The sequence below is a fragment of the Gekko japonicus genome, unplaced genomic scaffold (assembly GCF_001447785.1).
Source record: "Gekko japonicus isolate JY-2015 unplaced genomic scaffold, Gekko_japonicus_V1.1 scaffold3824, whole genome shotgun sequence".
Classification (NCBI taxonomy): Eukaryota; Metazoa; Chordata; class Lepidosauria; order Squamata; family Gekkonidae; genus Gekko; species Gekko japonicus.
The window spans coordinates 72510-85201 of record NW_015167159.1 but is presented as its reverse complement, the minus strand read 5'-3'; the positions used below and the strand labels follow the sequence as shown (position 1 = coordinate 85201).

The following is a 12692-nucleotide window of genomic DNA, read 5'->3' as shown; positions in this document are numbered from 1 at the left end:
TGTTGTTGTTGTTGGGGTCTTTACTGTTGTTGTTGTTGGGGTCTTTACTGTAGCTGTTGTTGTTGGGGTCTTTACTGTAGCTGTTGTTGTTATTGATTAAGTTTCTGGGTCACCCCATCCTTGAGTACACAGGTCTCTGGGCGATTTACAACAGGTTAAAAACATGCATATAAATACGACTTAAAATCGACAGATCAATGAATCCTTATTGTACAGTCTCCAGACGGCGTCCTTATTTTAGTCTAAAACCCGCTCAGGACTGTTCTTCTGTCTCATGGGCAGGTTAAGAAGAGGCCAAAGCGGGCAAGGTGGAAAAAAAGAAGAAGAGGGTGCCAATGATGGGAAACAGTCGCTGTCCTCAACCAGAAGCCTGGCGGGACATCTCTGCCTTACAGGCCCTGCGGAATGGCATTAAGTCCTGCAGGGCCCTGGCGGAAGCTGGCGGAGAGTTCCACCATGTCGGAGAAAGCCCTGGCTTTGGTCGAGGACAGCCAGACGTCTTTGAGGCAGAGATGAAGAGAGGAGCCGCCATTTGAATCGGGGTGGAAGGAGGGTGGTCAGAAAGGCCTCGGTACGTCGCCCTGTTTTGAATCCGCCCCCTGTGCTTTGCCCTAGAGCTGCTGAGCATTCGCCGTCCCCCACCGTCCATCTCAAGCAGGCCAAGGTAGAAAAGGCCGTTGCCCTCCAACACCCCGAGAACGGAGAGTGTGCATCCACAAAGAAGGATGGCAAAGAGTTCCAAGCTGGGAGCGGTGGGGCAGCGGCCACCCCGGCCACGCAGCTGTCCGGCGGCAGAAGTTCCAAGCAGCAGACGAGCCGGCATGCCGTTGTTCAGGAGGAAGACCCCGAGCGGATGAAGCACAGTAAGACTAGAGCAGTGTTTCTCATGCATTTGGAGGCACAGTTCTCCCACTCTTGAACAAATCGACTTTGGAGGTACGCTTTGCTCTTACACCTGAACAGGTTCCGCTCTCAGAGTGTGGGAGAGCAAGATTTAACAAACAGGAGCCCTCTACTTCTTCTGTGTTTCTGCACGATTCACTGATCTAGACATCCGACCTGGTTGATATCAAGGCCAGTGACTCATGAAGAGATGCAACAGGCAAGTTCCTGTGGGGGTGAACGGTCCTGTTATACCTATGGCCTGGGGTGACTGAACATCATACTTGGGACAAAGATGAGCCCCCCACCACCAGACCAGGGTGGTTGGGAAAAGGCAAATGACTCATGCAGAGATGCAACAGGATGCCTCCTCTTGGAGCTCATGGGGGTCTATAATTCATTAAGTTCTTTATTTCTCCTGGCTCACTGACCTCTCAGGACACAGTGGTTTGAAAATCACTAGCTTATAGTCTAAAATTATCCCTGTATCCTTGATACAGGGCCAGTTTGGCATGAAAGCCAGTTTGGTGTAGTGGTTAAGTGCGCGGACTCTAATCTGGGAGAACCAGGTTTGATTCCCCACTCCTCCACTTGCACCTGGCTGGATGACCTTGGGCAAGCCATAACTCTGGCACAGCTGTTCTTGAAAAAGAGCAGTTTCTGTCAAGAGTTCTCTCAGCCCGACCTACCTCACAGGGTGTCTGTTGTGGGGAGGGGAAGGGAAAAGAGTTTGTAAGCCGCTCTGAGACACCTTTGGGTAGTGAAGGGCGGGGTATAAATCCAATCTCTTCTTCTTCTTCTTCTTCGCTAGGCTGAATTTAAGTAGGCTCATCCATAGATACAGTGCCAAAAGTATTTTGTTTTTCGATTATTTTTAAGGCAAGTGTAATCCATGCGAGATGATCCACTCCTGTGGGACTAGCACTATGTATATTCACTGCAGCTATCTTTGCTCCTTTTCTACTTCCCTTCCTTAATTTGGGAATCCCTGCTTTAAAGTTGCCTTTAAATATCTGTGGAGAAAATCGGTATTCCTTTTTTTTTTTTTAAGCAAGTTTCTTATGGTTTTGGAGAGAAGTTGGAAAACCTTGCCCAGTGAACATCAGAGAAGCCATGTTGGATCAAGCCAATGGCCCATCCAGTCCAATACTCTGTGTCACACAGTGGCCAAAACCCAGGTGCCATCAGGAGGTCCACCAGCGGGGCCAGAACTCCAGACGCCCCCCCCCCACACACACACTGTTGCTCCCCAAGCCCCAAGAGTACAGAGCATCACTGCCCCAGACAGAGCGTTCCATCTCTACCTTGTGGCTCATAGCCACTGATGGACCTCTGCTCCAGATGTTTCTCCAATCCCCTCTTGAAGCTGTCTATGTCTGTAGCTGCCACCACTTCCTGCTGCCACCACTTCCTGCTGCAGTGAATTTCACGTGTTGATTACTCATGGGGTGAAGAGGTACTTTTTAAGTCTGCCACCTACCACTCATTAATTTCATCGAGTGCCCATGAGTTCTTGTATTGTGAGAAAGGGGCTTTTTTTCTCTGCCTTCTCTATCCCTCATATAAGTTTGAAAACGTCTATCGCAGGGTGGACCAAACTGTGGCTCGGGAGCCGCATGCGGCTCTTTCGCACATCTTGTACTACTCCTGGCAGGGTGGATGGGGAAGTGAAATATCATTAGCAAACAAGTATCACTGGAGCTGCGGTGGCTCAAGTGGTTAAGACACAGAACTGCAGGCTGAGGAAGGTCGGTGGTTGAGCAGTTCGAGACCCGAGTGCCGTGTGACAGAGGGAGCGCCCGCGTCTGGCCACAGCTCCTGCGAACCTAGCGGTTCGAACGCATTCGGTGGGAAGGTAACAGCGTTCCGTGCGCCACATGACCACGGAAACGTCTTCGGACAGCACTGGCTCTTCGGCTTTGAAACGGAGATGAGCACCGCAACCCTAGAGTCGGACTCGACTGGCTTTCGAGCAAGGGAACCTTTACCTATCACTGGACAAATAAATATCATGAGCACTATCTGCTTTTACCGCTTTTGTTATTATTTTGGGCAGTCTCATTTAGTGTTAGTAAAAAGCAAATCTGCGTATTTCCCAGGAAAAACGTGTAATATTTGTTCACGTCTTGCGGCTCTCAAACATCTGATGTTTATTCTATGTGGCTCTTACGTTAAGCAAGTTTGGTCACCCCTGGTCTGTCGTGTTACCCCTCAGTCGCTGTTTCTCCAAGCTCTTTAACCTTTCTTCATAGGGAAGGCGTTCCGACCCCTTAATCATTTCAGTTGTCCTTTTCTGCACCTTTTCCCCATGCTATAATATCTTTCTTGAGTGGGGGTGATCAGACCATTTCACTGTATATAGTGAAATCTGATAAACCAAATGAGAGGTTAAGCAGGACTTCCTGCGGGTTTCAGTTCTTTTCTGGAAAAAGCAGGATTCAGTTCTGTTCTGGAGAAAGCAGCATTAATTACACCCAGGGGTCATTTAATAGAAAAAGAGGTGCAGAAGCTCATTAGCATAACTCATTTGCATATGCCAACCACCCCTGACATCACCGGAAGTGTGTCAGAAGGCAACACCCACCACTCAGGCTCCACTGGACTGGTTTGGATTGCTAGCTGTTAGGGGGGGGGGATTTGCAGATCTGTCCTCACAGTGGAAGGAGAGCTTGTACCTGAATAAAACTTAGTCTTAAAGGTGCCACTGGACTGTTTTGGACTCTTTTGGCTCTGCAACTTACCTGGCTGCTTCTTGCTCTGACTGAGGGCTGCTGGGAGCAGGGGGTGGGGCTTGTTGCATGTGACCGCCCCCTGGGCTCCTTACTGCCAGAGCTCCGCTCCTGTGCGCTCCCGCAGGAAATGACCCCTGATTGCACCAAATAGAGCATCCATTTCCCAATAGGCAGTGTGCTCTGAGCAGACAATGCAGGTGTTTGACCCAATTTGCTTCTCTGATTTGTCCTTTTCGAGTTAGGAAGGAAACAGAAAACTCCTAAGAAGTTTACCGGGGAGCAGCCGTCCATCTCGGGGACGTTCGGACTGAAAGGTAAGCCGGAGGCAGCTTTTGATCGAGACTATGAAATCTTCCGGTGTGATGATTTTGCAAATGTCACCTGCGTTATTTCAAGATGGGTAGCCGTGTGAGTCTGTCTGTAGCAGTAGAAAAGAGCAAGAGTCCAGGAGCACCTGAAAGAATAACAAAATATGTGGCAGGGGAGGAGCTTTCGTGAGTCACGGCTCACTTCTTCAGATACCACAACACAGACTGGCAAAAGCTCATCCCCTGCCAACATGTTTTCTTAGTCTTTAAGGTGCTACTGGACTCTTGCTCTTTTCTACTGCCTTATTTTGTTTGCCGTGGAGTCGAATGCAAACTCTGTTGAGGCACAGCACAGGGAAGACTTGAGAGACAATGCAGTGTAGCAGTGATAGAATCAGGTGGGGATGGAGGCGATCGTAAGAAAAGAAGAGCCCTGTTGGATCAGGCCCAAGTCCACCTGCCCCAGCATCCTGTTTCCTTGGGGTTGCTACCTTTGGATGGGATTGGGAAATTCCCGGAGATTTGGGGTCTGTTCCTAGGGTAGGTGGAATTTGGGGTGGGTGGGATGGAGCTCCGTGGAGTGGAGTCACTCTTCTGTTTCTCCCAGTTTCTCTCTTTTTAAAATAATTTTTATTGATATTTCAATGTACAACAACATAATAAAATACAGTACAGTCACAGTGCAATCAGACTTGTTTAAACTTATGGGAAATAGTGCAAGAGATAACTCATTAGACAAACCATTAAACCTGATTCAGGATTAACTACATAGTGTGCAAGGTGGAACGGTAATGGGAATCACACCGGGAAGGCCCTGACCTGTATTCCCACTGGATGAGCCTCTTTGTGTAGAGGTTTGGTGTAGTGGTTTGGTGCACAGACTCTAATCTGGTGTAGTGGTTAATAATAATAAACAATAATAATAACAACAACAACAACAACAACAATAATAATACTTTCAATTTATTAATCGCTTTCCCCAGTGGGCTCAAAGCGATGTACAGTTACACATTTTAGACAGAGGACTAACAATGTTCATAGGGGATAGGGAAGACAACATATGTTCATTTAATTGCACATGCTGTCACTGCACGGTGTAAACGTCTTCTGGCTTCGCTCAGTCATTTTCCGAACGGCTGCTTGTCGACCAGGCTTCAGGACCCGTATGTCACATCGCCACACTGCCACCGCCTGGCCGGAAACATCCACTGCAGGGATTTTTGTACCCGAGAAGTTCTTCCGCCTTTTTCCGACCTCGACTAGGAGGTCCTGACCGTCAGCTAACACCCTCCCACAAGGGAGATTGGTGTGCCCACCCTCTCTAAGGAGTGGTTCCCATTTTATCTACTCGCTGAAGCTTTCAAATCGCTGGGTGGACGATGAGCTGGGGACAACAGGCTGGCTGCTCACACCAGCGCAGGGCTCGAACTAACACAGTTCGGATGTTAAGACAGTGGGATATACCCACTGTGCCACCGCTCCTGTGCACAGAATCTAATCTGGTGTAGTGGTTAAGTGCGCGGACTCTGATCTGTGAGAACCCGGTTTGATTCCCCACTCCTTCAGTTGCAGCTGCTGGATGACCTTGGGCAAGCCACAGTTCTGTCAGAGCTGTTCTCTCAAGGGCAGTCCTTGAGAGAGCTCTCTCAGCCCCACCTACCTCACAGGGTGTCTGTGGTGGGGAGGCGAAGGGAAAGGAGTTTGTAAGCTGCTCTGAGACTGAGTGAAGGACGGGATATAAATCAAACCTCCTTCTCCTCCTCCTTCTTCTCTTTTATTGGTGAGACAATCAGGAGGGCCTCTCCGTGTGATCTTGATTCCTGGACAGCAGCATATAGGAGAAGACGGTCCTTACGCGGTTCCTTGGAGTGTTTCAAGTGCTGCCCCTCCGTTATCTTACAACCAGGACTCTTTTTGTAGGAAAAAGCCCAGCAGGAACTCATTAGCATAATAGGCCACACCCAACAGCAGAAACTCATTAGCATATTAGGCCACACCCCTGACAGCACAGCTCATTAGCACATTAGGCCGCACCCCCACGTTACCAGAAGTGTGCTCATCCAGCCACACCCACCTTTCCCTTCTTATTCTGTTTACCTTGTTTGTTGTCCAAACCCAGGGCCTTTTTTGTAGTAGGAACTCCTTTGCATGTTAGGCCACACACCCCGAATTGTAGCCAATCCTAACGAGTTCCTGCTGTTGGGTGTGGCCTATTATGCTAATTAGTTCCTGCTGGGCGTGGCCAACTCGGGAGCCAGCCGGAACTCCGTTCCTGTGCGTTCCGGCCCAAAAAGAGCCCTGCTTACAACAATCTTGTAGTGTAGATCAGTGCTCTTGTTCTCCTATTGCAGATGGGGAGCTGAGAAACAGGGACTGGTCAGTAGCCACCTAGAGAACGAGTGGGAGAGAAGAGGTCTACCCTGGGGGCTCCTTCGTCATGAGCCCTGTCTCGGCCCCTGGCCTTTGCAGCAGCTTGCGGCCGGGAAGCGCTCGCTCCACTCTGGCCTGTCTCCAAACCCAACCTCTGCTTTTCTCTGCAGGGCTGGCCAAAGCCGAGGACAAGGCGAAAGCCCATCGAGCGAAGAAGCTGGAGGCGGCCTTGAGCAGCAGCGCCATGAATAGCGAAGAGCTGAAAAGGAAACTGCCGGCATCCAGCATCAAAAAGGAGGCGACGCCAACAGCAGCAGCAGCAGCACCTTCCTCAACAGGTGAGCCTTTTCCCTACTCGGGAGCACTGTTCCCTCTAAGCTGTGGAGTCTTGTGAGCAAAAATTCTACTTTGTGAGCTGCTGGCATTTAAGTTGTAAGTGAGCCGTTTGGCTACTGCATAAAATTAGTTTGCTCTGTAGCCATCCTTCCAGAGCCAAGACAAAAATGTGTGAGCGGAGGCTAAAAACCTGTGAGCTAGCTCACACTAACTCACCTTAGAGGGAACACTGCTTCGGGAGATCTTTAGAATCGCGGCCTTGGTAGTTTTATGTCGTTGACCTGGAACGAGGGCTGTCTTCTCACAATGCATTTTTTTTTTAAAAAATGTACACCTAAGATTTGTAAGTGTGCATGTGTCGGTGTGAAAGTTACACCGTAGTGTTTGCAAACTTGTGTCTCCTATGGGTACCACCTCTTAGAGGATCGGGATTGACAGCTGCTCCCTGAGAAGAGCACAGTTGGTAGGAAAGCCCAGGTTTCCCAGGGCGTGCTGTGTGAATTGGTCGCTGGGAAATCAAAAAGGAACCTTAAGTAAAGGTAGAGGTTCCCCTTGCGCGAAAGCCAGTCGAGTCCGACTCTAGGGTTGCGGTGCTCATCCCCGTTTCCAAGCCGAAGAGCCAGCGCTGTCCGAAGATGTTTCCGTGGTCATGTGGCCGGCATGACTAAACCCCAAGGCGCACGGAACGCTGTGACCTTCCCACCGAAGTGGTACCTATTTATCTACTTGCAATTTCTTGCTTTCGAACTGCTAGGTTGGCAGGAGCTGGAACTAGAGACGGGAGCTCACTCCGTCATGCGGCACACTCGGGTCTCGAACTGCTGAACTACCGACCTTCCACAGCCTGCAGTTCAGCGTCTTAACCACTTGAGCCACCGCAGCTCCTAAAAGGAACCCTACAGCTCCTTAAACACGGATTGTGGATTAAGGGCTCTTCTGCAGTGTTGTTTTCCTCACTTCTGCGTTCCTGTTGCTTGGGGTGGGGGTTCTGTTCTTCACATGTTTTGCTCCCTCTAGTGGTCAATTCAGTATTACATCGATTAATACCTGATATCCTGCCTCAAACAGTGGCCAGCCAGTTCCTCTGGATGTCCCAACAACAGAGTAGAGAGGTCGAGGCCTTCATAAGAACATCAGAGGAGCCCTGCTGGATCAGACCAGTGGTCCATCTAGTCCAGCATCTTGTCTCACACAGTGACCAACCAGTTCCCCTGGAAGGCCAACAGGGCATAGAGGCCGAGGCCTTCATAAGAACATCAGAAGAGCCTTGCTGGATCAGACCAATAGTTCATCTAGCTCAGCATCCTGCCTCACATAGTGGCCAGCCAGTTCCTCTGCATAGAGGCCGAGGCCTTCATAAGAACATAAGAACTGCCCTGCTGGATCAGAGCAGTGGTCCATCTAGTCCAGCATCCTGTCTCACACAGTGGTCAACCAGTTCCCCTGGTGGTCCAACAGCAGGGCATAGCGGCCGAGGCCTTCCCCTAATGTTGCCTCCTGGCACTGAGATTCAGAGGTTGATTGCCTGTAAACATGAAGGCTCCCTTTAGTTACCATGGTTAGTTGTCTGTTGTGGGGAGGGGAAGGGAAATGAGTTTGTAAGACGCTCTGAGACACCTTTGGGTAGTGAAGGGCGGGGTATAAATCCAATCTCCTCTTCTTCTTCTTTTACCTCACAGGGTGTCTGTTGTGGGGAGGGGAAGGGAAATGAGTTTGTAAGACGCTCTGAGACACCTTTGGGTAGTGAAGGGCGGGGTATAAATCCAATCTCCTCTTCTTCTTCTTTTACCTCACAGGGTGTCTGTTGTGGGGAGGGGAAGGGAAATGAGTTTGTAAGACGCTCTGAGACACCTTTGGGTAGTGAAGGGCGGGGTATAAATCCAATCTCCTCTTCTTCTTCTTTTACCTCACAGGGTGTCTGTTGTGGGGAGGGGAAGGGAAATGAGTTTGTAAGACGCTCTGAGACACCTTTGGGTAGTGAAGGGCGGGGTATAAATCCAATCTCCTCTTCTTCTTCTTTTACCTCACAGGGTGACTGTTGTGGGGAGGAGAAGGGAAAGGAGTTTGTAAGCCATTCGGAGACTCCCTTGGGTAATGAAGGGCGGGGTATCAATCCAATCTCCTCTTCTTCATCTAGTCCTCTCCTTCACGAATCATAATCCCCTTCTAAAGCCATCCGTACCCTTGGCCATAACTACATCCTCTGGCAGCGAATCCTGCATTTTAAGCACTTGTTGTGTTTCTGCCGGCTTCTGCCGCTCGTATTGTTTGAGTGTTGTTTGAATGAGGGTTTTGTTTTCATTGGAAGATTTTCAGTCAGCCGTCTTGAAGACTTGAGGGGAATGATGGTGTGGGGGGGAGGGGGGGTTGTCTTCAGACGGCGTTGGCAGTGTTTTCCTCACGACATCTCTGGGCTGACATCTGTTGCCTGCCCCCTCCCTTCCCCAGTGAGCCCGGAGGAGCAGTGGCAGCGGACGATCAACGAGAAGGGGGAAGTGGCCTGTCCCACCTGCAACATGATCACCAGGAAGACGGTCCTCGGTCTCAAGAAGCACATGGAAGTTTGCCAAAAGGTAGGACACTGCACGTACCTGAACTAGAAATAATTAGAAGGCGGCAGTGAGGGGCAGAAATACCCTTCTTCTAGGTTTTGCCAGCTCTGGGTCGGGAAATACCTGGAGATTTTGTGGGTGAGGTTTATAAGAACATAAGAGACGCCAATGTTGGATCAGGCCAAAGGCCCATCTAGTCCAACACTCTGTCACACAGTGGCCAGAAATACCAGGTCCAAAACCAAGCAAAGATTAGTGAAAAGGAGGGAATGTAAGAGAAGCCATGTTGGATCAGGCCAGTGGCCCATCCAGTCCAACACTCTGGGTCACACAGTGGCCAAAAATACCAGGTGCCATCAGGAGGTCCACCAATGGTCCCGGAACTTCAGAAGCCCTCCCACTGTTGCCCCCCCAAGCACCAAGAATACAGAGCATCATTGCCTCAGACAGAGTGTTCCATTTAGAAGAGCGTAAGAGAAGCCGTGTCTGTATACATTCATTTTATATATTTATTTATTTAAACATTTATCTCACACCTTTCCTCGGGATTCAAGGTGACTTACGATAACAGTTAGGAACATTTTCAAGGTGCAGGGCTATTTTGGGGCAGGAACGCACAGGAACGGAGTTCCGGCTGGCTCCCAAGTTGGCCACGCCCAGCAGGAACTCATTAGCATAACAGGCCACACCCAACAGCAGGAACTCATTAGGATTGGCTACATTAGGGGTGTGTGGCCTAACATGCAAAGAAGTTCCTGCTACCAAAAAAGGCCCTGTGTTTTGACAACAAACAAGGTAAACAGAATAAGAAGCAAAAGGTGGGTGAGGCTGGATAACCACACTTCTGGTAACATGGGGGTGTGGCCTAATATGCTAATGGGCTGCACTGTCAGGGGTGTGGCCTAATATGCTAATGAGTTCCTGCTGTTGGGTGTGGCCTATTATGCTAATGAGTTCCTGCTGGGCTTTTTCTACAAAAAAACCCGTCAAGGTGGCTTACGATAATAGAAACATTTTCAGTGAAAACTCAAGATAAAATAGCAAGCCCCAATTCCTTCCCCCTTTAAAAGGTGCCTGCCATTCAAACCCCCCTCCAAAGCCCCGCCAAACAGCGTTGCAGCGCCTTGCAGCGACTCCTAGAGATCTCCTAAGAGGAGCCCCGTCACCCCTTCAGGGAACCTGTTCCACAGAGCCGGAGCCACGAAGAAAAAGGCCCAGGCGCCGGTCGATGCCAGATGGGCGACCCCAGGGCTATTTTGGGGCAGGAACGCACAGGAACAGAGTTCCGGCTGGCTCCTGAGTTGGCCACGCCCAGCAGGAACTCATTAGCATAATAGGCCACACCCAACAGCAGAAACTCGTTAGGATTGGCTACAATAGGGGTGTGTGGTTCCTGCTACAAAAAAAGCCCTGGGTTTTGACAACAAACACGGTAAACAGAATAAGAAGCAAAAGGTGGGTGTGGCTGGATGACCACACTTCTGGTAACATGGGGGTGTGGCCTAATGTGCTAATGAGCTGTGCTGTCAGGGGTCTGGCCCAATATGCTAATGAGTTTCTGCTATTGGGTGTGGCCTTTTATGCTAATGAGTTCCTGCTGGGCGACCCCGAGTGGTGGGATAGCCAACAGAGGCAAACTCGGGGTGTTGTAGACACAGATATGCAAAACGTATGTGGTGTGTAGGTGCTGAATTACTGAGTGTATTGCCCGCGTGTACTTTTCCATCCTGTGTCCTGACTCCCCTGTTTGCATTTGTCCCGAGTTTTGGCACTGAAATACCTGCACTGATCCTTCGCTTCCTTTGTCCAGCTGCAAGACGCCTTGAAATGTCAGCACTGTAAGAAGCAGTTCAAGTCAAAAGCAGGGTTGAATTACCACACCATGGCCGAGCACGTCAACAAGGTTGGTTCAGGGCACTTTCTCCTCTGAATTCTTCTTTTTTTAAAAAAAAATAATAAAATCCTTTCCCATGGAAATCTGAACCTTGCACCCTGCATCAGTTTGAGACGTTTGCACAACTTATCTTATTTTGCATGATGTATTTTGTGTCTACGACTGTTTATTCTACTTGGGGGAGTTGGGGGAGGAGCGAGCAGGGCTTTGAAGCCGCAACCCCCAACACTGGACATGCCATTCAGCAGCCTCGCTGGCTTTCGAAATCTCACCCGGCATTGTCCGCATGTGTCCACATAGACATTTAAGACCATAATGCTAGACACTTGCTCCTGTTTTTAAAAGGAGTTTCAAAGAAAGTTTGCTGTTAGGTCCTGGGCAATGTTCCCTCTAAGCTGTGGAGTCTTATGAGCAAAAATTCTACTGCGTGATCTACTGACATTAAAGTTGTGAGCGAGCGATTTGGCTTCTGCATAAATTAGTTAGCTCTGGAGCCATCCCTTCCTGAGCTAAGATAAAAATGTGTGAGCCAGAGGCTAAAAAACTGTGAGCTAGCTCACACTAACTCAGCTTAGAGGGAACACTGATCCTGGGGCTCTGGGTGGGGTAGGGACCCCCAGGGCATGACTCCAGCCGGCTGGCTCTGGCCTCAGACCGACACTGAAAAAGTGAGCAGTGACTCACAAAAGCTCATACCCTGCCACATTTTTTGGTTAGTCTTTAGGTGCGAGTGGACTCTTAACCCTTTTCTGTGTAAAGTAGTATTTCCTTTCGTCCGTCCTGAACCTACTGCCCATCGGCTTCATCGGAGGCCCTCGAGTTCTAGTCTTTTTGGAGCGGGAGAAAAAGTACTCTTTGTCCACTCTCTCCACCCCATGCATAGTTTTGTAAACCTCTATCCTGTCCCCCCCCCTTAGTCATCTCTTTCTAAACCGAAAAGTCCCAGACTCTTCCAGCCTTTCCTCATAGGGGAGGCGCTCCGACCCCCCTCATCATCTCAGTTGCCCAAAGTTTATTGAGGTTCTAGGCATGGAAACAGACCTGCGTTTCATAAAGCAGCAGGGGTCATTTCCTGCCGGAATGTGCCGAAACGGCGCTCCGGCAGAAAGGAGCCCAGGGGCCAGTGTTCCCTCTAAGCTGAGTTAGTGTGAGCTAGCTCACAGTTTTTTAGCCTTTGGCTCACAAATTTTTGTCTCGGCTCAGGAAGGATGTCTCCAGAGCAAACTAATTGATGCAGTAGCCAAATCGCTCGCTCACAACTTTAATGCCAGTAGCTCACAAAGTAGAACTTTTGCTCACAAGACTCCACAGCTTAGAGGGAACATTGCCGGGGCCCCTGCCGCCTTTCCTGGCCCACCTGCCGAGGCGGACGGGCCAGGGAAGGCCTGCAGAAACCCCCCCCCCCCCCCTCCCGCGGCGGGTCAGGCAGGGAACCGAGGCATGCTTGCACGCCTGCCCTTTGTCAGGGGGCGTGGCATATGCAAATGAGTTATGCAAATGAGCTCCTGCACCTCTTTTTCTACGAAATGACCCCCGTAAAGCCGTATTACCAATCTCCATCCTCGCGCTCATCATCTCCCAATCGCGGTTTTTGCCAGTCCAGCCAAGCGTAATAGAG

At 49.9% G+C, this 12692-nt stretch overlaps 1 protein-coding gene across 1 annotated transcript in view; it reads left to right on the top strand.

The window, feature by feature from the left end:
- Nucleotides 1–12692, top strand: part of ZNF512B (zinc finger protein 512B) — a 60920-nt gene that overhangs the window by 16203 nt on the left and 32025 nt on the right. Inside the window, exons 5-10 of the mRNA XM_015413105.1 lie at nucleotides 425–506; nucleotides 616–863; nucleotides 3857–3928; nucleotides 6463–6630; nucleotides 9077–9201; nucleotides 10991–11083. Coding sequence (XP_015268591.1) covers nucleotides 425–506; nucleotides 616–863; nucleotides 3857–3928; nucleotides 6463–6630; nucleotides 9077–9201; nucleotides 10991–11083 — 788 coding nt within the window. The remainder of the gene's footprint in view (nucleotides 1–424; nucleotides 507–615; nucleotides 864–3856; nucleotides 3929–6462; nucleotides 6631–9076; nucleotides 9202–10990; nucleotides 11084–12692) is intronic.